The following is a 26,513-nucleotide window of genomic DNA, read 5'->3' as shown; positions in this document are numbered from 1 at the left end:
CTGGGTGGCGCAGCGGTTTAGCGCCTGCCTTTGGCCCAGGGCACGATCCTGGAGACCCAGGATCAAATCCCACGTCGGGCTCCCGGTGCATGGAGCCTGCTTCTCCCTCTGCCTATGTCTCTGCCTCTCTCTGTGTGTGTGTGACTATCATAAATAAATAAAAAAATTTTTTTAAATAAAATTAAAATTAAAAAAATACTTAAAATCTAGAAACTACCCAGTGTCATCAACAGTAGAACTGAGACATAAATTGTGGTATAAGTACACAATGGAAAACTATACAGCAGTGAGAATGAACAATCTAAAACTACCCATAACAATATGAATCTCTCAAACATGATGTTGTGCAAAAAAGTCCAGACAAAAAGAGCACTGCATTTTATTACATTTACATAAATAGATAAAACTAATCAATGCTCTTAGAAGTCAGACCAGTGGTTACCTTTGGTAAACAAGAGAGCAAATATTCACTAGAAGGAGCACAAGGAAGAATTCTGGGGTGCTGGCAACATGGGTACGATTGGTTTGTGAAAATACATCACCGTGTGTGCTTTGATATGTGCACTTTACTGTATTATATGTATATTGATATCAATAATGTTTAATTCTTAAAAAACAGTAAACTCTAGATTCTGACAGATCTGAGTTTGAATCCCAATCTTCCCACATATTAGCTGAATAATCTTAGGCAAGGTATTTAACCATATTGTGCATCAGTGTCCTCACAGATAAAATGAGAATAACAGAATTTACCTCATGTGGTTGCTAACAGGGCCAAATGAAAATGTATGTAGTACTATTACCCTATCTCCACTTTGCATCAATATCATAATTATACAGAGTTAAGTGATGCAAAGAAAAGTGTTAGTAATAGTGAACACTTAATGCGTATTCACCATGTGCCAGGCACTATCCCAAGCCATTAAATGTATAAATTCATTTAATCCTACAACAACCCTATGAGATAGATTCTATTTCCACTTTAAAGATGAAGAAACAGGGCAGCCCAGGTGGCTCGGGGGTTTAGCACCACCTTTATCCCAGGGCGTGGTTCTGGAGACGGGGATTGAGTCCCACATTGGGCTCCCTGCAGGGAGCCTGCTTCTCCCTCTGCCTGTGTCTCTGCCTCTCTCTGTGTCTCTCATGAATAAATAAAATCTTAAAAAAAAAAAAGATGAAGAAACAAACACAGAGAAGTAAATTGCCCACCATCACACAAACAGTAAACGGAAGATCTGGGTTTCAAAAACCTAACAGATACAGCCTTTAGGCTACACTATCTCCACTACTCCAGTCAGAAACTCCAGCTTTAAAGGAGAAAAACAATCACAAATCTTTCCTTCTTTATCAGTTTCCACAGCTTGTATACTGTATGTATCATGGAAAAAACACTCAACCAAGAGTTAAGGAACCACAACTTCAAATCTCAGCTCTGAAACTAACCAGCTGTGAGAATTTAGACAAGTTACTCAAAACCCTTCCAAGCACACTTTCTTCCTCCATAAAATGAAAGTTTTGGAAATTCTAACCAGCTCTTCTTCTCTTCTAAGAGACTTATGTTGCCTAGTTTAAAAAAATACTGTTCCTCTATGTTTACTGCAGCATTATTTACAATAACCAAGATACAGAAGCAACCTAAGCAACCTGTCCACCAATAGACAAATGGTAAGGAAGATGTGGTGTGTTATGTATATGTGTGTACACCCACAAGCTAAAATATTACACAATCATAAGAAAGGATGAGATTGTGCCATCTGAGACAACATGGATAGGCCTAGAGGGCATCATGCTAAGTGAATTAAGTCAGACTAAGAAAGACAAATATCATGATTTTACTGATATGTGGATTCTTAAAAAAAAAAAAAAGACTAAACAAACAAAAAGCAGAATCAGACCTATAAATACAGACAACTGATAGTAGCCAGAGGGGAGGAGGATGAGGGGATGGGCAAAATGGGTGAAAGGGAATGGGAGATACAGCCTTCCACTTACAGAATGATTAAGTCATGTGAATGAAAGGCACAGCACAATGGAATGGAAGATACACTTGTGAGCATAGCATAATGTATAACTTGTCAAATCAGTGTGTTGTACACCTGAAACAACACTAATGCAATACTGTATGTCAACTATATTCAAATTTTAAAAATACACATAATGCCAACTATACTTAAATCTTTAATAATAATAAAGAATAAATACAGCATAAATAAAAGGACTAGAGATGGTAGTGATGATTACTGATAATGACAATGAATCTGACTGGTTCAGTAGATAGTGGTTACAGTATGACCATGCTAATAAATATTTTAATTATAGATAAGAATGTTCTACCACAGCAGAAGCTTGATTTTTGTGAGCTACATGGCTTCTGTCAAAAAATAAGACTTTCAAAAAAAAATAAAATAAAATAAGACTTTCAGCCATTTTTATCCTAAAATCCTATGGTATCTCTGAATACCAAGTATAGTAACAGTACAGAGCACTGGTAATATCAGTCTCTTTTCCCCTTAACCATTCTTCTTGGGCTCTCCCTTCTACTCCTGTCTGTTCCTTACTCACACCTGAGGAAATTCAAGACCTACTTATAGAACCTCTGTAGTAAGTTTACATCCTCATCCTCAGAATCTGTGAATGTTATCTTATTTGAAAAGGGTCTTTACAGATCTTACTATTAGAAAATCATCCTGGATAAGCTGAGTGCTAAATACTAAGAAACCTTGTAAAGACAGACACATAAAGAAGAAACCAAGAAGGGATGTGGGGATGTGAAGATGTGAGGGATGTGGCCAAAAGCCAAGGAATGCCAACAGCCATCAGGAGCTGGAAGAGGCAATGTATTATTTTCTCCTAAGGCAGCCTGATAATACCTTGATTTTGGACCTCTGGCTTCCAGAACAGTGAGAAAATAAAGTATTGTTGTTTAAGCCACCCAGTCTGTGGTAATTTGTTGCAGCAGCCACAAGAAACAAATACATGCTGCAAATCACATTTCTTTAGCCACCCTATTTTTGTAACAAACTTACTGGCATTCCCTAAGCAAAAGAGACCCATAATTACATTTCCAAAGCACTCCAACTTCAATCCTTCCCACCCCCACCCCCCACAAAATAAAAGAAAGAAATGAGCAAGAAGAGAAATTATAAAGATAATTCACAATATAAATACAAAGTATTATCAAATAGCTCTTTTTCTAAATCTATCTTAGTAGTAAAGAAATACAGACTAAAACATAATGACATCAGAAAATGAAAAATTACTAATATTAGCAGAGATAGGGAAAGCATAACCCTCATGTGTTGATCCTGAGAATGTAAAAAGGTGCAGCCATTGTGGAAAACAGTTTAGCAGCTCTTCAAAAGGTTAAACATAACATTACCAAATGACCCAGCAATTCTACTCCTGGGTAGATTCCCAAACAGGTATTCAAACTAAACCTTGTACATGAATGTTCATAGTAGTATTATTCACAGTAGCCAAAAAGTAGAAACAACCCAAATGCTTATCAATAGATGAATAGATAAGCAAAATGTAGTATATCCAAACAATGGAATATTATTCGGCCATAAAAAGGAATGAAATTACTAGACTTCATTGTATTATGAGTTTATGGTGACAGCAGCTACACTTGCACTTGTGAACATCACATACTGTATAGAGCTGTCACTGTTTTACACCCAAAACTAATGTAACAATGTAATCTGTACTATATACTTCAATAAAGAATAAATCAAAGAATGAAGTATTAATATATCCAACAACTAGAATGAACCCTGAAAACATTAAGTGAAAGTGGGCAGCCCGAGTGTCTCAGCGGTTTAGCGCCGCCTTCAGCCCAAGGCGTGATCCTGGAGACCCGGGATCAAGTCCCACATTGGGCTCCCTGTGTGGAGCCTGCTGCTCCCTCTGCCTGTGTCTCTGCCTCTCTCTCTCTCTCTCTCATGAATAAATAAATAAAATCTTTAAAAAAAAAAAACATTAAATGAAAGAATCCAGACATAAAAGGTCACATATTGCATGATCCCGTTTACATGAAATATCCAGCATAAGCAAATCCATAAAGACAGAAAGCAGATTAGTGGTTGTCTGGGACTGGTGGAGGGAGGGAGGCAAAGGAACGGCAATAAGGGGTGACTGTTAATAGGTACGGGGCTTCCCCTCAGAGTGATGAAAATGTTATCAAACTACACAATGGTGATGGCTGCAAAACACTGAAAAACACTAAATGCCACCAAACTATACATTTTTAAATGGCTAAAGGGTAAATTTTATGTTATGTGTAATTTACCCTCCCCACCAAACAATACATATATATATGTAAATAACTAAATGATGGCAAACTAGGGGTGAGCATAAATTGGCATAGGACTTTTGTTTTTTTTGTTTTGTTTTGTTTTAAAGATTTTATTTATTTATTCATGAGAGACACAAACAGAGAGAAAGGCAGAGACACAGGCAGAGGGAGAAACAGGCTCCATGCAGGGAGCCTGATGTGGGACTCGATCCCGGGAACCCAGGATCACACCCTGGGCCGAAGGCAGGTGCTAAACCACTGAGCCACCCAGGGATCCCCTGGCATAGGACTTTTGAGAAGAAATTTATCACTACATGTGAAATGTGTTTAAAGATTCATCTAATTTGGCTTAATAATGTCTTATTGGTATTTACATGAAAGCAACAATAAGATACTCAAGATTGTATAAAGTACCACAGTGTAAAATTATTATAAAAAAATATATAAACCACCCAAGTGCCAAAAAATCATTAAAAATTTTACAGTTAAAAAAAAAAAATGTTACAGTTCAGGGTGCATGGGTGGCTCAGTTGGTTAAGCATCTGCCTTCAGCTGAGGTCATGATCCCAGGGTCCTGGGATTGAGTCTCAAATCCAGCTTCCTGCTCTGTGGGGAGCCTGCCTCTCCCTCTGCCTCCTTCTCTCTCAGTCTCTCATGAATAAATAAATAAAATCTTAAAAAAAAAAAACTCTACCATTCAAAACAAAAATTCTTACAGTTCACTCATACTTTAGAATTAAATAGTTAAAATCAGGGTGCCTGGGTGGCTCAGTCGGTTAAGCATCTGCCTTCAGCTCAGGTCATGATCCCAGGGTCCTGGGATCAAGTCCTTCATTGGGCTCTCTGCTCTGCAGGGATCCTGCTTTTCCCTCTCCCTCTCCCTCTCCCTGCTTGTGTGCTCTGTCTCTCTCTCTCTCTCTCTCTCTCTCTGTAGAATATATAAATAAATAAATAAATAATAATTAAAATAATATATATGAAGAATGTTTAATGGCATGAGACTATTCAAGACATTTTTAATGCCATGGGAAAATTACTGACATATAATAATATATTCAAAAGGCAGTATATACACAACATACTTATCTTATGATCCCAGTATACACTAGTGTATATATATATTTTTCAATGCAAGTATTTTTGAAGTTTTGATATATTTCCTGACAACCAAAATATTCCTAATACACAGTTTCCATAAATCAATAAAGAAAAGATAATCTGGACACCCCGGGGGCTCAGCGGTTGCCTTCAGCCCAGGGCCTGATCCTGGAGACTTGGGATCCAGTCCCACATCGGGCTCCCTGCATGGAGCCTGCTTCTCCCTCTGCCTGTGTCTCTGCCTCTCTCTCTGTGTCTGTCTGTCATGAATAAATAAATAGAATCTTTTAAAAAAAAGAGTGAAAAATTAAAAAAAAAAAAAAAGATAATCAACCCAATGGAAATATGAAGAAAAGATGTGAACATAGGCAGCCTTGGTGGCACAGCTGTTTAGCGCCGCCTGCAGCCTGCAGTGTGATCCTGGAGACCCGGGATCGAGTCCCACATCGGGCTTCCTGTATGGAGCCTGCTTCTCCCTCTGCCTGTGTCTCTGCCTCTCTCTCTCTCTCTCTCTCTCTCTCTCTCTGTGTGTCTCTATGAATAAATAAATACAATCTTAAAAAAAAAAAAGATGTGAACAGGTAAAATGTACATGAAATAGAAGAAAAGATGCTAAGCTTCACAAATAATTAAATTCAGATTAAAACAAGATATTTTCTTCCTACCAGATTGGAAATATTTTAGGAAAGCCCTAATATTTTATTACAGATGTAGAAAAAGGACCCCTGGGTGGCTCAGTGGTTGAGCATCTCTGCCTTTGGCTCAGGTCGTGATCCCAGAGTCCTGGGATTGAGTCCCACATCACACTCCCCATACGGAGCCTGCTTCTCCTCTGCCTATGTCTCTGCCTCTCTCACTGTGTCTCTCATGAATAAGTAAATAAAAATCTTTAAAAATAAAAAAAAATTTAAATAAATAATTGAAAAAGGAAAATTTGAAATATTCCATAGACCTTTATATGTATGTTGGATATTCTTTTAATGGTATTTATAAATATGTTACAATTTGAAATAAATCCCTTTTATTTTAGCTTGTCTGAATGAGTTTCTGCTCCCTGTAATTAACTAACTCTTCATAAGATCAACAAAATTTCAGAATATTTCATAATATTGAGAAATATTCATGATAGAACATTAAGTGAAAAAAATCAAATCACAAAATTTTACATTTCATTTTATCACAATATGTAAAAGTATACACACATACACCCACACACAGTAAAAACTGGAAAGAATTGATCTGGATGATGGTTACACACATGCATACATATATAAAAATACATCAAGCTATATACTTAGGATCTGTGTTTAAGTTATACTGCAATAAAAATGTTTAAAAACTAGAAGGAACTATGTAAATACATCAAAATAACAGCTCAATTCTGGATAGAAGAATTATGAGTCACTTATTTCTGCACCTTTCTATAATTTCTAAATTCTCTATAAGAAATGTGTAGTTTATAACTCAAAGTTTTATTTCTAAAGAGAGAAAAAATATACCATGATCTTCAAACACTTTTTTTTCTACCCCTCAGATTCTATCAATTACATACAGGTCCACAGGTGTTTTTGCACATATTAATGAGACTGAATTAATCAATGAATAAATCAGAGAGACTGTTTTTGTTCAGGGTCATACCCATAACTAAGCCCTCTGTAGTAATATGCAAGACATAAACTACCGAGCTAGAGAACCAAACTCTTTCCCTCACCTGAACCCCAACAACACACCATAAGGAACTGACCTTTTCTGCAGTTAGTTGATTTATATGCATGCCTCCTCAGAAGACTATGAGCTCAAGGAGAGCAACTGCATCTCACACACATCTGTGCAAACAAGTGTCTCATCACTAAGTTGGTCTTCCAGTAAGAGAAAAGTTTATGGTAGAGGACTTCGGAGACAGGGAAAACAGGCTTCCAATTCTGCAATGTGATCTTGGGCACATTATTTTTAAGATTTTATTTATTTGACAGAGAAGAGAGAGAGAGAGAGGGTGCTTAAGCAGGGGGAGCAGCGGCAGGCAGAGGAAGAGAAAAAAGCGGGCTCCCTGCTCAGCGGAGGAGGGAGCCCAAGGTGGGGCTCCATCCCAGGACCCCAGGATCATGACCTGAGCTGAAGGCGGATGCTTAATCAACTGAGCGACTCAGGTGCCCCTTGGACACATTTAATTCTCTTCATTTTAGGTCCCTAATCTGTAAAATGGGGATGATGCCATCTCATACCTAGCATTAAAGTGTATTCAATAAATAATAAACACCTATTAATTATCATCTATTATAACAAGGATGAAATGCTACTCTAACCTCACTTTCTGGCCTGTTTTCCCTATGACCTACAGTGTCCTTGTCAGCAAGATGGTAAGCTGAGACTACTACAAAAGTAGATAAAACAAACCCAACTGGTCCTTACAGAGACTGACTCAACGTTGGCTTCATTAAATGCACCACGCTCATAACCAACTGAGCTAAGCAGCCAACAAAGCAAGATCAGCAGACCAACAATCTTCCACAAAACACTAAACATTCTTCTAGAAGATAAAACCACAAATGCTTAAGTACCACTTTCCACACAATGGAAATGCAAGGGAAAGAATGTGTTTCATACAGATGTTGTGAAAAAAAATGGGGCTAGGAGAAGAATATTAAATAACTATTTAGCAAAGAAAGGGATTAAATTCTATTTGGACACACAGAACATCAGAGTTAGCAAATTGAATGGATGTCAGTTCAGCAGGTGATACTTCTAGATATTTGTTTTAGTTTTTGCCAATAAGAGATCATGATCCTAACTCAACAGAACTGGTTAAACAGGAACACCTGGGTGGCTCAGGGGTTGAGCGCCTCTCTTCTCCCCAGGGTGTGATCCTGGGGTCCTGGGATGGAGTCCCATATCAGGCTCCCTGCATGGAGCCTGCTTCTCTCTCTGACTGTGTCTCTGTCTCTCTCTCTCCCTCTCTGTGTCTCTCATGAATAAATAAATAAAATCTTAAAAAAAAAAAAAAAAAAAAAAGAACTGGTTAAACAAATTAAAACCAGAGTCATTAAAAAAAAAAAAAAAAAGGCAGGTTCATCTGAACTATTATAAAATTTAGTTTTATAGAGGTGCCTAGGTGGTCCAGTGAGTTGAGTGCCCAACTCTTGGTTTCTGCTCAGGTCATGATCTTGGGGTCATGGGATAGAGCCCCACTTTGGGCTCTGTGCTCAACATGGAGTCTGCTAGAGGTTATCTCCCTCTCCCTCTGCTTCTCCCCTGTGCTCAAACACAATCTCTCTCTAAAACAAATCTTTTTTTAAAAAATTTAGCTTCATAAATTAAAAATTACAAAACAGGGATCCCTGGGTGGCGCAGTGGTTTGGCGCCTGCCTTTGGCCCAGGGCGTGATCCTGGAGTCCTGGAGACCCGGGATCGAATCCCACGTCGGGCTCCCAGTGCATGGAGCCTGCTTCTCCCTCTGCCTGTGTCTCTGCCCCCCTCTCTCTCTCTGTGACTACCATAAAAAAATAAAAAAATAAAAAAATAAAATAAAAATTACAAAACAATTGGAATGTGGTACAAAACACCTCTTTCATCCCCATCTTACCTCTAAATCTGACTTTGACTCAACTTTTTGAGTATAGGAAAACCATGCTATTCCTCTCTTCTATACACCTCCATATTTCATCACTTACTCAGCACTTAGAACAGTTGTGGAAGCTTGGCTTAAATTCTAAAAGTTATATCCTATGCTTTATATCAGAAAAAAAAAAAAAACATGATTACATACAATTCTTTGAAAATTTGAATAAGTAGCCCCTATCATTTCATAATTAACAGAACAAATCTTTATCAGCAACTACTATGTAAAGCACTGTCTTCAGGGCCCCTGGGTGACTCAGTTGGTTAAGCGTCTTCTTTCAGCTCAGATCATGATCCTGGGGTCCTGAGACTGAGCCCCAAGTTGGGCTTGCTTCTCCTCCCTCTGCCCCTCCTGCTCAGGCTCTCTCTATCTCAAATGAATAAATAACATCTTAAAAAAAAAAAAGGTAAATAAAGGACTGTCTTATGGTAAAGCTAAGAAATTTGTCTAGCTAACCCTGGGACAAAAGGAATTTATAACATAGCTCTGTAATATTTTAATTTTTATAATGAACCTATGATTTTTATTCAGTAAAAAAAAATTAAGAAAAAATTTAATGGTCATTGACAAATAAAGACTCTGAGAAAAACAAGAAAAGGAATACCTAACTTACCTAAGTAAAATCTCAAGTTTTCTTCAACAGTATAACAATAATCAATACCTATCTTCACAACTAGGCTAAAACAGTGTCCAAGGGCTATTATTCTAAAACTAGAAAAAAAAGAAAAGGACATCAGCAATAACACAATTAAGATCCAAGTCCTCTGACATTCTTGTGTAAAGTAATTCTAATGTATGTTAACAAAAATGCATGTAATTTGTTATAAATTGGTATTATCCACTTATAAATTGAGGCTTATGATTACCATTTCTAAATCATTTCCTCCTCTGTCTACCTGCCTTTAAAAATCTTGAAAGTTTCTTTGCTGCTTTTCTCATAATATTCTTTAGTTATACAGAGTATGTTAAACCAGAAGTCCCTGCCAGCCCCCAAACTAAAACCACAAAATATGCAAACTGCAGCCTATGCTAAGGGATTTCTGAGGTTAACAGATGCAAACTTTTTTTTTCAAAGAAAACAAACCTCAGACAAAAAAGTATCAAACATCCTGAATTAGCCACACAAAAGGGAGCTTCCTAGAAACAAAGCCCCAGTAACTATTTGATCTAAGAAAAACATTTCCAGAACTGATAAGAGTGGGGTAGACAGGAAAATACATATATAAAACAACAACCAGCCTTAACTACCATTCAGACCATGAGTGACCTGGTTCCTCTCCTGACAGAGTTCCTCTACTACAATGTGGGTTGGGACGGAATTAAAGAGGCCACACCATAGCTCTGCTAATTCAACAATTAAGCCATTGCTTCAAGTTTCCCTCATCTATAATTAAAAACAATAATCTCATCAATGGTTTGACAGCAGACAGAAGATATGAATTCTAACGGTTCTTTCCAACTTGCCAGATGACAATGGATAAAAAAATTACTTTTCAAGTGGAGTTGAAAAAAATTTTAAACTCTTTAAAAGTACACTGAAAAACTATAGAGTCACTTACAAATACTAATCATTATCATCTGTCAAAAGTGATAGACTATCTGATTTCTAGTCTGACTTTTTAAATTCTGTGACCAATACTAATGAATGCACACTCATGTTTTGCCAACTAGGAATAGTTTAGAAGCCAAGGAATCCCACACTCAGAGGAATGAAGCTTAACAAGAGCAACCTCCATAAACCTTTTCTCTGCTTAGGCCTCTCAGCACTCCATGAAAAGTCCATTTTAGACTAACCTGGCTAGTAGTTCTGCCTATATTAGTAGATCACAGATGGCCTAGCAAAATTCTAACTTGACTTACACATCATACTAATGAACAAAAAAAAAAAAAAAAAAAATTACTAACCTGGCTACCTTCAACAGGAAACTATGACAGATCCCATGGATGATAATCAAGCATATATCCTTAAATATGATTATCTGAGAAATCTGATGGTCTAAGCTATACCTGTTCCATCTTACTTCCTGGAGTCATATCTGATCATCTAGGAGCATAGTGGAAATAGCTTGAGAGCTGGCACGTGCTCTCATTTTCCACCATGATAGGACTCTGTCACTCATAAACCTAGTCCATATACTCTAAATTAAAATTAAAACCAGCCACCACTGGACATCAGGAACACAGACATCTGTCCATTATCTGCCTCACTTAATAACTTTTGAGAACTAAATCTAAAAACCGGCAATGGGGGCAGCCCCGGTGGCTCAGCGGTTTAGCGCCGCCTTCAGCCCAGAGCCTGATCCTGGAGACCCGGGATCGAGTCCCACATCGGGCTCCCTGCGTGGAGCCTGCTTCTCCCTCTGCCTGTGTCTCTCTGCCTCTCCTTCTCTCTGTGTCCCTCATGAATAAATAAATAAAATCTTTAAAAATAAATAAATAAATAAATAAATAAATATGAATAAATAAATAAATAAATAAAAATCCGGCAATGATAGCCTATGTGAAATCACTGAATTCTAAGAAGTCATCAGCTTCTAAAAGGTTAAGTCTTTCTCTCTTTCACTGGATCCTATGCCATATCCAGCAGGTTTCCTCACGTGTGCCTAAGTTCCTGAGAGACCTCTAAGACTCCTTGACAGCAATTCATACCTAGAGATGACAACAGAAACTGAGGAGCCAAGCCAAGTCCAAAAACGCCGTCCACCAGAGTTAGCCAGAAAACAAGCTTATAAAAGGAAATAGAACTGGAAATGCGTGTTGCCAAAGGACGCCCTAGGCAAAGAAAACTGTTTCTAATCTAGGAGGGAAGGAAGGGCCGAGCAGAGTCTAAAAGCTTTTGGTTTAAGCAACAAACACTGTGACTCAGGATTTCCTCCTAAAAAAAAGTGGAGCAAGGCTCCAGTGCCATTCAAGTAAAAACCCACTTACCTTCAATGTGATCCTCCCTACCTCAGGGAGTACAAAGTAGGGTTCTTTCATGTTTAAGAATATACAGTCTCTCCAACTAAATTTAGCGTGTAATTTAATTTTTTTTTTAAATTTTTAAGTAAGCTCCACACCTACTTAATGCTTGAACTCAGGATCCCAAGATGAAGAGCTGCATGCTCTATCACCAAGCCAGTCAGGTGCCCCAGCATGTACTTTTAAACTGCCTTGTACTGCTCTGTTTTTTGTATGTTGATCTCCTCTTGACTTCTCCTTTGCTCAACTTTAAAAAAAGAAATATGTGATCTAACTTAGGAAATCTCCCCCTGCTATACAGCAACCTTGACCTCTGGAAGTTATCACAGACACTTGAGGTAAGCTCTCAGGATTCTAGTTTTGCTTCAGCTAGGAGTCTGAGATTCAAAGCAGAAATGCCTTTATAGCATGATCCTGGAGTCCTGGGATCAAGTCCCACATCGGGCTTCCTGCATGGAGCCTGCTTCTCTCTCTGCCTGTGTCTCTTTCTCTCTCTCTCTCTCTCTCTCTCTCTCTCTCTCTCTCCCCCTCTCTCTCATGAATAAATAAAATCTTTAAAAAATAAAATAAAAAGAAATGTCTTTATATAATAACCATGAGAAAATCTGCATAAAATTGAAAGACTAGCAGAGGAAAATAAAAATAAAATAAAAATTAGCTCATATTGACTCCCTGTTTGAAACTGGCTCATCAAGCTTTTTATAGCCACTTCATCTCTGGAAAGAGATAGCCTTTTTTTTTTTTCTTTTATATAAGATATCTGTCTTAGCCATGCAAATCAAAATCACAATGAGATATCTTAACACCCACTAGGATGTCTGTAATCAAAAATAAAGATAAAAAGCGTTGGTGGGGGGGAGGCCTGGGTGGCTCAGCAGTTAAGCATCTGCTTTCGGATCAGGGGATAATCCTGGAGTCCGGGAATCAGGTCCCACCTCAGGCTCCCTGCATGGGCCTGCTTCTCCCTCTGCCTATGTCTCTGCTTCTCTCTCTCTCTCTCTCTCTCTCTCTCTGTCTCTCATGAATAAATAAATAAAATCTTAAAAAAAAGTGGACATGGAGAAAGTGGAACCTTCATACACTGCTAGTGGAAATGTATACTGATGTAGTTGTACTGGAAAATAGTCTGGAAATTTCTCAAAAAGTTAAACAGAGTTGCCATATGATCCAGCAATTCCACTCCTATGTATATACCCAAGAGAAATACAAAGATATGTCCACACAAAAATGTACACAAATTCACAGCAACATTATTCATAGTAATCAAGAAGTATAAACAACCCAATGTCCATCAATTGATGGATAAATAAAATGTGGTTTATTCATACAACAGAATATTATTCAACTATAAAAAGAAGTAACATACTGATAAATGCTATAACATGGATGAACCCCGAAAACGTGCTAAACGAAAAAAGCCAGTCACAAAAGACCATACAGGACTCCACTTATATGAAATGTCCAGAATAGGCAAATCTATAAAGATCAAAAGTAGATTAGTGGTTGCTTAGGGCTAAGGAGGGATACAGAGTTGGAAGGAAATAGGGAGTGACTGTTAATGGGTATGAAGGGGTACGACGACAATGAATATATTCTAAAACTGACTATAAGGCAGCCCCAGTGGCTCAGCAGTTTAGCGCCGCTTTCAGCCCAGGGCGTGATCCTGGGGACCCAGGATCCAGTCCCACTTGGGGCTTCCTGCATGGAGCCTGCCTCTCCCTCTCTCTGTGTCTCAAATGAATGAATGAATGAATGAATGAATGAATGAATAAATAAATACTTAGATAAATAAATAAATAAATAAATAAATGAAACTGACTATACTGATTGCCCAACTCTGTGAATATACTAAAAACTACTAAACTGCACATTTTAAATATGTGAATTATATAGTATATGAATTATATCTCAGTGAAGTTGTTTATATATATGTATATAGGAGAGAGAACATATACAAATCATAAAACAAATGGAGCAGAATGTTAATCAGTCAATCTGGAAAAAGGATGTACTGAAGTTCTCCGTACTACTCATGTCGATGTCCAGTGTGAAATTATATGAAAAAGCTAAAAAAAAAAAAAAAAGACATCCCTCATGAGAATCACACATAGTATTCTTCCTTAACATGAAACTGAAACCTGTACTAGAAAAATTGCCATAATTTCTGCTCCTGCCCCTGCCCAACAAATACTTTACTTGTCCCCTCTCCTCAACGGATTACTGCAAAGCATCACTCAAATAGTGGAAAAGAAGAATGAAAGGTGGCAAAGGAGAAAAATATTCTCCACCTTCTCATGGCCTCAGTTTTTTCATCTGTAAAGTCATCAGAAAGTTATATAATCTCTTGAGGAGTGCTTCCACATTTGACATGCCATGATTTTTATGTTCTATATTCACTGCTCAATATGGTTAAGGAGGAAGATGATCTCACCGGTCCTCTGGCTTTCCTAGTCAGTAAGCATTTTTTCTCTCTTCTAACAGTGACATTAAAAGATGATTTCAGTGTTTCTCAGTGTTCTAAACAGGCTCATACAAAATACTGACCAGTCTCCTATCTATATCCCCAAGTCCTTCTCTTCAATTCTTGTCAGAGCCTGAGAAAACTGGAGTAGTGGATGCATGAACCAAGAATACTTACTTACATTTCAATGCTAGGTGCAGATCAGTTCAGAGGAACTTAAAAAGATTCCAGAGTTAGAAACAGGCCACAAGTATTCCGGAACCTTAACTTTCAGACAGAAACAGGGGAAGTTAAACTCAGGAATCCCATCTCATGGTAGTAGGCCTTCTCCTGCAGTCACTTGTGGTGACTACAAGAAGAAAAAAGGGGAAAAAAAGATGCCCAGGCCATCCATCCATCAAGGGGCTAAGAAAGGGACTGGACTCTACTACCATCTGTCTCCCCATTTTGATCCCGTAAATCAAAGGTAATTCACATATTTGCTTTCTCTGACAAGCTCAAAAAGCTAGCAAGCAGACACTATTTCCTCAAGTTAGCTAGACTTATGATCCACTCATTGATTACCTTCCCCTCCTCCAACCCAAAATACTTCAACCTACCAGAAAACAATTTTCATACCTTCCTCAGTTCCTTGCACAACAAATAAGTACATGACTTGCCTAAATACTTAAGTCTGCAAGAAAGGGGAAGTGACAGGGAGAGACTCCTATAAAATCTAGTGATTTGAGGGATCCCTGGGTGGCGCAGCGGTTTGGCGCCTGCCTTTGGCCCAGGGCGCGATCCTGGAGACCCAGGATCGAGTCCCGCGTCAGGCTCCCGGTGCATGGAGCCTGCTTCTCCCTCTGCCTGTGTCTCTGCCTCTCTCTCTCTCTCTGTGACTATCATAAATAAATGAAAGTTAAAAAAAAAAAAAAATCTATAAAATCTAGTGATTTGAGTTTACATTCAACACAGCAAGCTCTATGCTGATTGTTGCAACAAGAATGAATTTTAATCCTTCTCCACAAAACTAGAGGAACAAGTAAGTGTCTTTGATTTGCCTGTTTTGGATTCACTTTGCAAGAGTATAGAAGCTACCTTAAGTATAGAACTTAATTTTCATAGGGAGAACATAGACTCCTCAGTACTTCCCTAAAGACCTGAGTGCAATTCACAATTTCCTATAGTTTCACTTACTATGACATCATCAGTTTGAGAGCTGTAAGAGAAAATCCACCCTGTAGAGTCTCAAGACTGACCTCCATAGAGCTATTTGTATTCTGTTTTTATTTTATTCAGATTCCCTCTGGGTAGTCCAGATTCCCCTACCAACTCACCAGAAATGAAATGAAGGAAAAAAAGAAATCCTTCAATCAGTGCCCATTCGAACAAAGGCCACCTACTGAATAAATGGTCTTGGCATTCCACTACTGCAACCACATTTAAAAAGACAGAAAAAAATATCCTTTCTTCACACATTTTATACAACTGATCCCCTTTCTTTATTCTCCCAATAAGCTGCCACAGGGATATAATTTTAGCTTGCTAAAAAAACATATAATTAGCAGATATTCACTAAAAGAAAAGTAATATTTCTGAGTGCCTACTTGATGAGATGTTTTTTACTTACATTTCTTTTTTTTTTTTTAATAGATGAAGATCCCAGCAGAGTTATCTAATTTGCCCCACAGATAGCCAATATACTGAAGAGGAGTAATATTTAACAGCAAAATCCATGCTCTCACTAACACATCACTTCCCAGCTTCATTCTTATGCTTTATCATTTGCAAGCCATCTTTATTTTCTAAAATCAACTTTCTAGAAAATTTAATAAACACGCAAAAGCACAGCATAAAGAAAACACTTGTATATTCCACCACTTTAAAGTTTCTATTACCGAGGAGAACTGTATTCTTTTTAGTCTTTCTCAATATGTTAGTGTTTTCTAAAGACCCAGCCAGGCAATGAGATGCAGTTTACTCTAAGAGAGGAACGCTGAACCAAAAGTCAAGCAATTAACTAACAGGATGTAGGCCCTACAGTCCCCTTCATGGGGCTCATTTTCCTCTCTAGGTCCCTCCCAGCTCCAACATCATGAACTGAATTCCAACAACTACATCAAAAAGTCACAAATTTAGTAACTATGAAACACAGATGAAAAACTAACATCTGTATTATAAGAATTTGAAGTGAACTTGAAACAATAAAATTGCTCCCAACAAAACACCTAGTATCTATAGCATTGTTGCTTCATGATTTTTTTCTCCATGTGGTATTAATTTGAGAAAATAATGTATTTGTTCTGACCTTGTTAAAGGTCATCAATTGATCATGTTTTATAAAAGATGGTCTATTTTTATCATTTGAAGTATGCACCTAATTTTTTTTCGTAAGAAACACTGGGATTTTTCTGGTGACAAAAAAGAAAAACAAAAAAACCCTGCCCTATTATCTCTGAAGCAAGGTAAAATTAGTCAATAGCCTAATCGCTTCCAGGAAACTTGAGTGAATACATCATGACAGAACACTGGAAAGGAGTATCTCTCATCAAACCAGGATGACACAACAAACCTCCATTCGCATGAAACCTGCAAACTGGACACTCCAGACAAAACTTTTTCAAAACTGTTGCAATTCAAAGGCTCCAATGACAGTGCAGTGGTATTGGTGGGGATTTTACAGTTATGACATCCTTCTGCAATTCTTGTCAAATTTGATCTGGGCCCCATCTTCACTTTCCTATCGCTTCCTCTTTGAAAGATGACTTAGGAAGCATCAGTACCCAACCGAGACTCCCTCATTAGGTTGCTGCCCTTTTTTACTCACAGATGAGGCTGGTCTCCTAAAAGGACACTCGGCCAGGCCACTCGTTACTTTTCAGAAACAGAGGCATGGCCCCGGGGTACTGGCCCTTTCTAGAACTAAGAGAGTTCTCATCCTTGGTGTGGCTCAAGTTCACGTTATTACTTCATGTCCTATCAAACCAGGGGGCCCAGCCCAGGGCTGAGTGAGAACGGTTTTGAGGAACTGCCTTCTTGGGAAGAGGCCAGAAAAACTCACAAGTTTGTTTTGCTCTCCTTGGTTTGTTTTTTTTTTTTTTTTTCCTTTTTTTTTTTTTAAGTCTGGGTGGAACTTACTTTCGCTGTGATTCTTCCCTCCCTAACGGGTGTTCGGCAACAAGCTTACCTTCATCTTGCACAAAGTCGTTTTACCTTTACGAGACAGAACACACGGCGCTCCCCCTCCTCGTCGTCCCCTACCACAGGGGCACAGCGCAGGGGGCGCAGGGGCCGCTCACGCCCCTCCCGGCCAGAGCCCCTCAGCCCGCTTCCCCCGCGCCAGCCGTGGGTCCCGCCGACCGGCCCTCGCCCAGCTCGCGGGACAAAGCAGGGAGGTTTCCTCGAGGGTCCCCGGGCGCAGCGGGCGCGGGGAAGCAGCCCGGGACTCCGCGCGCACTCACCCGACAGCTCGTCCGGCTCCAGCCCGGTCTCGGTGTCCAGCCCGCAGATGACAAAGTAGTCGGCGAAACGACTGGGCGCCGAGCCCCCTCCGCCGCCGCCGCCGCCGCTCATGGCGCCGGGGCCGAGCCGGGCCGGGCCGTGCGGAGCGCGGAGCCCCCGCACCAGGGCGCCCGCCCGCCCTCAGGCCGCCCCTCCCGCCGCCGCCGCCGCTACCGCGGCTCGGGCCGCCGCCCCCGGCCCTGGCCCGGTCCCCGCGGCCGCCGCGGCTGCCGTGACGGGGCAGGGGGGCACCGGGCCGCCCCGCGCCGCATCCTGGACGCCTTCCTCTCCCCGCCGCCGCCGCCGCCGCCAGCCGAGAGCGCCGCGACCGGAGCGAGCCCGAAGCAGGGCGGAAAGCGCTGAGGAGAGCCCCCACCGCGACCCCCTCCCGCCGCGCCTGCGCAGGCGCCGTCGGGGAGGGGGCGGGCGCCTGGCGGAAAGGATGACGTGATGCTCTTCGGGCCCCGCGGGCCGCAGCTTCCCAGGCGGCCGCCGCAGCGCCGCCGGCCACTGCCCGCTCGCCCGCAACCACCCGCCCCTCGAGGCTGCGACTCCCTTTGAGAGGATGAGGAGGTGAGGGATGAGTGGGCGCAGCCCGCCCAGCCGATTCCCTGGCCCGTGTTCTGTCCCCCCATCCACTCCACACTGGAAGTCCCGACGTCTCCTCGTTAGCCGGGCCCTGTCACGGGGATGGGGTCGCAGGACCGACCTGGGCAGCCCACTCCCCCCAACTCCAGGCGACACCTAGACCCCAGAGGGCTCCTTGCCGCCGCGCCTGCCCCTTGGCTTCCGTGGGCAGGAGAGCTGAAGATGACTTCTCTTTTGGAGGAGGTGCATCAGCCAGTCCCATATTTACCTTTGTTTTACAAATGGGGAAACTAAGGCTCAGAAAGAAACAAGACTTCCCCCAAGGTTATATAGAGTCTAGGAGACAAAACCCAGGCCAGACTCCTGGGCTTGTGGTCAGCTCCCAGCTCCCTAACCCACCACCCCAGGCAGGCCTTTTCCCAAGCATCAGACTGTCCTATTCTCTCTCCTGGAGTTCCCAGAGGCCCAGGCCACTTAGGAGCTCCCCTTCTTCCACTTAAGAGAATTCTCAGGTCCATCTCTGAGCCAGTCCTTCTGAGAGCAAGTGGGGAATGAGGAGTAGAGAAACTTGCCTCCTGGTTCTTGTCTTGGGACCCTCTGATTTGGTTTCCCACAGAGGATAGACAGGAAGCTGGGGATCGGAAGCCAGAAAGGTAATACAGTATGGTGGTTACTGCGAAGGGCTCTAGACACAGAATGCTTAGATTTGAATCCTGACTTTGTCATTTACTGTGTGACCTTGGGCATTTTCCAGGGGCCGGCAGTCATGTTTTTGTGAAGATTACATAATATGAATGTGCAAACTGGTAAAATGGTCATAACAGTGCCTGGAACATACATGGCATTCCATAATTATTATAAATTATTATTATTATTATTATTCCAGCAAGAGGCTTGCTTTGGCAGGCTGCTACTAAGGACTCGGAAAGCAGCTGGTTTCCCCAAGGGCCAACCTTGGTTCTCTTCTGGGTTATCTCCTGGGTTCTCCCCTGGGTGCTTCTCTCAAACATTGGTACCCTTAGGGAGGGTGGCCTGGAGGTCACAGCCAACATCACAGAGAACTATAGTACCTGCCCCTCCCTGTATGTAACCTGCCTGAACTGATGGGACAAAAAGAGGAGGAGAAGGGGAGCTTGGATGGCTCAGTCAGTTAAGTGTCTGACTCTTGATCTCAGGGTTGTGAGTTTAAGCCCTGTGTTGGGCTCAAAAAATATAAACAAACAGGGATGCCTGAGTGGCTCAGCCGTTTGGTGCCTGCCTTTGGCCGAGGGTGTGATCCTGGAGACCCGGGATCGAGTCCCACATCAGGCTCCCTGCATGGAGCCTGCTTCTCCCTCTGCTTGTGTCTCTGCCTCTCTCTCTCTCTCTCTCTCTGTGTCTCTCATGAATATATATATACACACAAACAAAAATTAAAAACTAGGAAGGAGGAGGGATCCCTGCGTGGTGCAGCGGTTTGGCGCCTGCCTTTGGCCCAGGGCGCAATCCTGGAGACCCGGGATCGAATCCCACGTCGGGCTCCTGGTGCATGGAGCCTGCTTCTCCCTCTGCCTATGTCTCTGCCTCTCTCTCTCTGTGTGTGTGACTATCATAAATAAATTAAAAAAAAAAAAGTAGGAAGGAGAAGGTATCTTTACAAAGCCTATTTAGGGTGATGCCCCACCCTATCCTTCCTATATGTTGGGGACAGAGATAATAGAGGGGGCTCAGAGAACTAAATAATTACACAGCACCTGAGGCACCACCTCAGGTTGGAAGATGGTCAGGGAATGCTTCCAGAAGGCAGTATAATATGACCTGAGTTCCAGAGAATCAAAAGGAATTTCTCAGGTAAAAGGGAGAGAAAAAGATGTTTCAGGATGCAGGGGCAATGACAGAGAGTGACATATTAAATTGGTACATTTAGGCAACAGCAAGTAATTCAATTCAATGTGAAATGGAAAATTAAAAGGGGATGAAACCAGGGAAAGAGAGGGACAGAGCAGGAAAAGCTTCAAATGCCAGGCCAGAGAATTTTCCTGTAGAGTGTGTGTCAGGGGTGGTAAGTTAGAGGAATTTAAGCTGAGGAATAACAAGATCTGACCAACATCTTAAAAAGATCACTTGGGGGTGATATGGGAGAAGAGACTTGAAAAAGACTTAAATGTCCTCAGTCTGAAAGCCCAGAGACTTTTTATCTAATGCATCCAGGGCAATCAAGTGCTGGGAGATCTCTCACACTAACTCAACTCATAAAACACAAGTTTGAAACAAAAGCCCAACTGTATTAATTTTCCCTGGGAAATGTAACTGCTCAGAGGCCCAGAATACTCAACTGTCAAATGATCTCCTTCCCAGTAGAAAATGTGTTTGGCAGAGTGATTGCTTCTTTTGAGAGAGAGAAAAGAGAACTGGATGCTCCTTAGATTTAGTGTTTAAATCCCCAGTCCTGGGGATCCCTGGGTGGTGCAGCGGTTTGGCGCCTGCCTTTGGCCCAGGGCACAATCCTGGAGACCCGGGATCGAGTCTCACGTCGGGCTCCTGGTGCATGGAGCCTGCTTCTCCCTCTGCCTATGTCTCTGCCTCTTTTTCTCTCTCTCTTTGTGTGACTATCATAAATAAATAAAATTTAAAAAAATAAATAAATAAATCCCCAATCCTGCTTTTACTAGCTGTGTGAGCTGAGGCACATCAGTTAACCTCTCTGGAATAAGAATAATCATTCTTACCTTTCAGAAGATTGCTTTAAAGATTGTTAAATTAATTTTTTAAATCAATGAAAAAAAGACTTTCAAATATCTGGGACATAATACACTCTTAATAAGTGGCATTCTGGGGCACCCATTTCACAATGAAGGACTTGAGAAAAAACAAATGGACATCTGAGGGAAGATCATTCCAGGGAAGAACATGAGGCTGAAATGTGCCTAGAGTGTTCAAGGAATTATAAAAAGTCTGGGGTGGCTAGAAAGGGTTGGGGTGGGAAGAGTGGTAGAAGATTGTAGAAGGTGTGGTGGAATTGGCTAGTAGTTCACCAAAAAATCATGAAACCTTTACAGTGTGTAGAGTTGTCCCTAGGAAGCAGCTGTCTAGTCATGGCAACATTTCCCAGTCCCACTTGCATCTAGATGTGGCCGTGTGACTAGTTCTCACCAGTGGAATGTTTTAGGAATTTGTGTGTCACTGCTAATCAGGGTATTTAAGAAGCAAATGAGGCTTCTCTCTTTTATGCCTCCCACCAGCTAGAAGTAGAGATTCTAAGATTCTGAGATTCTAGATTCTAAGTAGAGATTCTAAGATTCTGAGATTCTAAGGAATGGTAAAAGAGAAGACAGAGCCTGGATCTCTGAATCAAGCACATAGAGGAAAGGTTCCAGCTGACCAAGAGCACCCACACTGGACTGTTTTGTGAACAAGAAATAAACTTCAGGGGCACCTGGGTGGCTCAGTTAAGCATCTGCCTTTGGCTCAGGCCATGATCCCAGGGTCCTGGGTCCTGATCCCAGGCTGCCCTCAACAAGCAATTTTTTTTTTAATTAAAAAAAAAAAAAAAAAAAACTAAGTAATTTTAAAATACCAGTTTGAAGGGACACCAGATTATTTGCCCTTTTATTACTCCCATGAGTGTTGCCTCTGCCCTGGAGGAAATAGGAAGAGCAGGGATAGCTATACCTTGCAAGTCTGTACCCTAAAAAAGCAACACCAAAGAGGTGAGGGGCAGCTGGGTGGCTCAGGGGTTTAGTGCCACCTTCAGCCCAGGATGTGATCCTGGAGACCCGGGATCGAGTCCCATATTGGGCTCCCTGCATGGAGTGGAGTCTGCTTCTCCCTCTGCCTGTGTCTCTGCCTCTCTCTGTCTCTGATGAATAAATAAATAAAACCTTTAAATAAAAAGTTTAAATTTTTTTTTAATTTTAAATAAAAATTAAAAAAAAAAGTAAAGAGGAGGGAGGATATGATCACAACAGATCAGCCCAAAAACAGAGTCAAACCCTGCCTTGAAAGATGGAATGAAATTGTTGGTGTATCTTGGATCAAAACTAACTGGAAAAGTATATATATATATATGTGTGTGTGCATTGTAGTATATAACAGCAAGACCAAACAGAAAAACTAAGTGGTAACAATCCAAATATCCAGCTATAGGGGACAAGTCAAATAAACTACAGTCTGTGCAAAACTTGAAATATTATGCATTTGTAAAACAAAACAAGCAAGAGAAAGAAGAAAAACAAAAAGAAGACTCATTGTGAACTGACATGAAAAAATATCCAAGATATATTGTTAATGGAAAAAGCAACGTATGAAACAGTGTGTGTTAATAGCTAAAACGTGGAAGCATGGGGATCCCTGGGTGGCTCAGCAGTTTAGCGCCTGCCTTTGGCCTGGGGCGCTATCCTGGAGTTCAGGGTTCGAGTCCCACGTCGGGCTCCCGGCATGGAGCCTGCTTCTCCCTCCTCCTGTGTCTCTGCCTCCCCCCCCATGTCTATCATAAATAAATAAATAAATAATAAATAAATAAATAAATAAATAAATAAATCTTTTTTAAAAAAATAAATAAAACGTGGAAGCAACCCAAGTGTCCATCCATGAATGACTGAATAAGCAAAATGCAGTGTATACCCATACACACACACACACACACACACACACGCAGTCAAATATTATTCAGCCTTTAAAAGGAAGGAAAATCAGACATATGCTACAATATGGATGAACCTTGAAGACATTTTTTTTTTTTAACCTTGAAGACATTTAATTACATTTAATTTAGGACAAATAATTACACTAAATGAAATAAGCCAGTCACAGAAAGACAAATACAATATGATTCCACTTACATGAGTTACCTAGACTAGTCAAAATCCTAGAGACTAAAAGTAGAATGGTGGTTTCCAGGGGTTGGTGAGAGAAGAATGAGGCCTCATTATTTAGTGGGATATAGAGTATACAATTTGCAAGATAAAAAGAGTTCTAGAGATGGATGGTTTGTTCAGCATTATGGATGTACTTACTACCACTGAACTGTATGCTTAAGCATGATTAATATGGTAAATTTTATGTTATGCATGTTTATTTTACCACAAATTTTTAAATTGAGAAAAAATCCACAGAAAAATAATGGAATTTCAAGGTAACTCATCATTCTTTAGTTGTTCTGAACTTTCTGGACACTAGCTTTTTCCTTTATTTCTTCTTCTACTTCTTCTTTTTCCTTTAATTAGAGAGAAAGAGGGAAGAGCAGAAGAAAAGGAAGAGAAAGAATCTTAAGCAGGTTCCAAGCCCAGCACAGAGCCCCACTCAGTTCAGAGCCTCTGGCTCAGCACATTGCAAGGCTTGATCTCACAACCCTGAGATCATGACCTGAGCCAAAAATCAAGAGTCAGACACTTAACAAACTGAGCCACTTAGGTGCCTCTGCACACTAGCTTTTAAAAACCTAAGGGTAGGGGATCCCTGGGTGGCTCAGCGGTTTAGTGCCTGCCTTTGGCCCAGGGTGCGATCCTGGAGACCTGGGATCGAGTCCCATGTCGAGCTCCCTGCATGGAGCCTGCTTCTCCCTCTGCCTGTGTCTCTACCTCTCTCTCTCTCTCTCTCTCTCTCTGTCTCTCATGAATAAATAAATAAAATCTTAAAAAAAAATGAAAGGGTAGATCTGAGCTAAGGATACAAATCAGAAGCAATTTTAAATAAGATTTTATTTATTTATCTGACAGAGAGAGAGCATAAGCAGGGAGAGTGGCAGAGAGAGAGAGAGAGAGGGAGAAGTAGGCTCTCTGCAGAGCAGGGAACCCAGTATGGGACTCCATCCCAGGACCCCAGGATCAGGACCTGAGCTAAAGGCAGACACTTAACAAACTGAGCCACCCAGGTGCCCAGAAGCAATTTTTTTTAATGTAGAAAAAATAAACTCACGTATTGAAAGACAGCTTTTTCTTTTTTCACAGCTGAGAAATATATGTTTATTCTGATACTTCTGATCAGTTGTACAACTAATCTAGGACAAATTGGCAAATATTTTACCTTATTTCTTCAGGACTGGGGTTTTTCGATGGCTTCAAATTTGAAGTTAGGGTACATATTCACAACTGCCTTTTTTTTTTTTAAAGATTTTATTTATTTATTTATTTATTTATTTATTTATTTATGACACAGAAAGAGAGATGCAGAGATATAGGCAGAGGGAGAAGCAGGCTCCCTGCAGGGAGTCCAATGTGGGACTCGATCCCAGAACTCCAGGTTCACGCTCTGCCACCCAGGCGTCCCTCACATCTGCTTTACCGTACATTTGCTTAAGCTTAGAAACCTCCCTCTCCGCTCTTGCTGGTACTCTGGGTCAGTATCAACAGGTCCTCCAGATGCCTGTCCCTAAGTTCTGTATTCGCTAATCTTGTCCATGAAGAGTTTCTGTACAGGATCAAGTTCCTTATTAAATGCCACTGCTGGCAGCCCGGGTGGCCCAGCGGTTTAGCGCCGCCTTCAGCCCAGGGCGTGATCCTGGGGACCGGAATCGAGTCCCACATCAGGCTCCATGCATGGAGCCTGATTCTCCCTCTCTCTCTCTCTCTCTCTCATATGAATAAATAAAAATCTTAAAAATAAATAAATAAAAATTAAAAAAAAAATAAATGCCACTGCTGTAATACCAATGGTCCTCCTCAAATTGGCTGAGACTTGCAGACCTGATGACAGAGGAGAACCTGAAAAGCCTCTGAAGAACCATGGTGATTCTGTTATGGACAGGAAATATCTTGGATGCAGTAAGCAACTGGCTGCCTCTAGGTAGATAAAAGACAGCTCTTAATGGAACTGAGAACTCGATAAATCACTGAAAATTACCTTACAGAAATGTATGTCAACATAGCATTCTTAGTTAATATGAAATGAACCAATTTCTCGATTTATAAATTTATAAATTTTACCATTGGGACTTTTAGTACAATAAATATTGGGGGATGCCTGGGTGGCTCAGTGGTTGAGCATCTGCCTTTGGTTCAGGGTGTGATCCTGGAGTTCCAGAATTGAGTCCCACATCCGGCTCCTGCAAGGAGTCTGCTTCTCCCTCTGCCTATGTCTCTGCCTTCTCTCTGTGTCTCTCATGAATAAATAAATAAAATCTTTAAAAAATATATTGATGTTATAACATATTCCTCAGAGACCCTTATATGGATCTCTGAGATCAGATTCCCTGGGTTCAAATCTCAACTTTACCATTTACAGAATCTGTAATTTTGGGTAAATTACTTCACTTCTCTATGCCTCCATTACCTCATCAGTAAGATTGAGATAATATTACCTGTCTCACTACGTTTGCTGTATGAGTTAAATGAGATGATAACATATAAGAAAAACAAGGGTATGCAATATGCTATTATTTATGTAAAAAAAAGAGAGAGAAAATAAAAGAACTATGTATTTTCTTGTATACACATATACTATTTTTGGGAAAATAGGACATAGTTAAAATTGATTGCTTCTAGGGAAGGAAACTGAATGGCTAGGATAAGAAATAGAAGGGAAACGTTTCACTGTATATTCTTTTGTATTTTTTGAGTTTTGAACCATAATGACATATTATCTCTTCAAAAATAAATAATATTCAGACTTTTTAAATGTCATCTTCTTTCTCCAGTCTCCCCTACTCACACAAGATTAATCTGCCAGCCATCCAGCTCTGGTCATGCTAAACCCTTAGTAGGATACCAACTCTGGGACTGCCAAGATTCTCTATGATCCGGGCTCAACCTATCTATCCTATTATTCTTCCTTTCACACCATCTATATCTCCGGTCAAGCCTTACTGCTTACTGTCTTCCAAGCAGCCACCCTCTTGGGACCAAAGTGTCCATTACCCATCCCCACCTCAGAATTTGGAAAGCCCAAAGTGAATCACATATGTATGGCTCTTGCTCGGCACCTCCTTTCCCACCTCGTTTTCTCTGATTTGCGTCAGTAAACATATACAAAACCTCTTCCCTGACCCTACCTGAGCCTGATAACAGCTCTAGCAGTTCAGGCTGTAGAATGAGGGCTTG

General features: G+C 40.8%; 1 protein-coding gene across 3 annotated transcripts in view; it reads right to left on the bottom strand.

The window, feature by feature from the left end:
- DENND5A (DENN domain containing 5A) overlaps positions 1-18,028 on the bottom strand; it is a 107,752-nt gene extending 89,724 nt beyond the window's left edge. The window contains exon 1 of one of the 3 annotated variants that reach the window (XM_077866539.1): positions 17,871-18,028. In XM_077866539.1, coding sequence (XP_077722665.1) covers positions 17,871-17,982 — 112 coding nt within the window. In that variant the 5' untranslated portion in view covers positions 17,983-18,028. The remainder of the gene's footprint in view (positions 1-17,870) is intronic. The other 2 variants (XM_077866536.1, XM_077866537.1) reach the window with 2 other exon arrangements.
- Between the last annotated feature and the right edge of the window lie 8,485 nt (positions 18,029-26,513).

This window comes from Canis aureus, chromosome 23, assembly GCF_053574225.1.
Source record: "Canis aureus isolate CA01 chromosome 23, VMU_Caureus_v.1.0, whole genome shotgun sequence".
Taxonomy (NCBI): Eukaryota; Metazoa; Chordata; class Mammalia; order Carnivora; family Canidae; genus Canis; species Canis aureus.
This window is presented reverse-complemented; position numbering and strand designations above follow the sequence as displayed.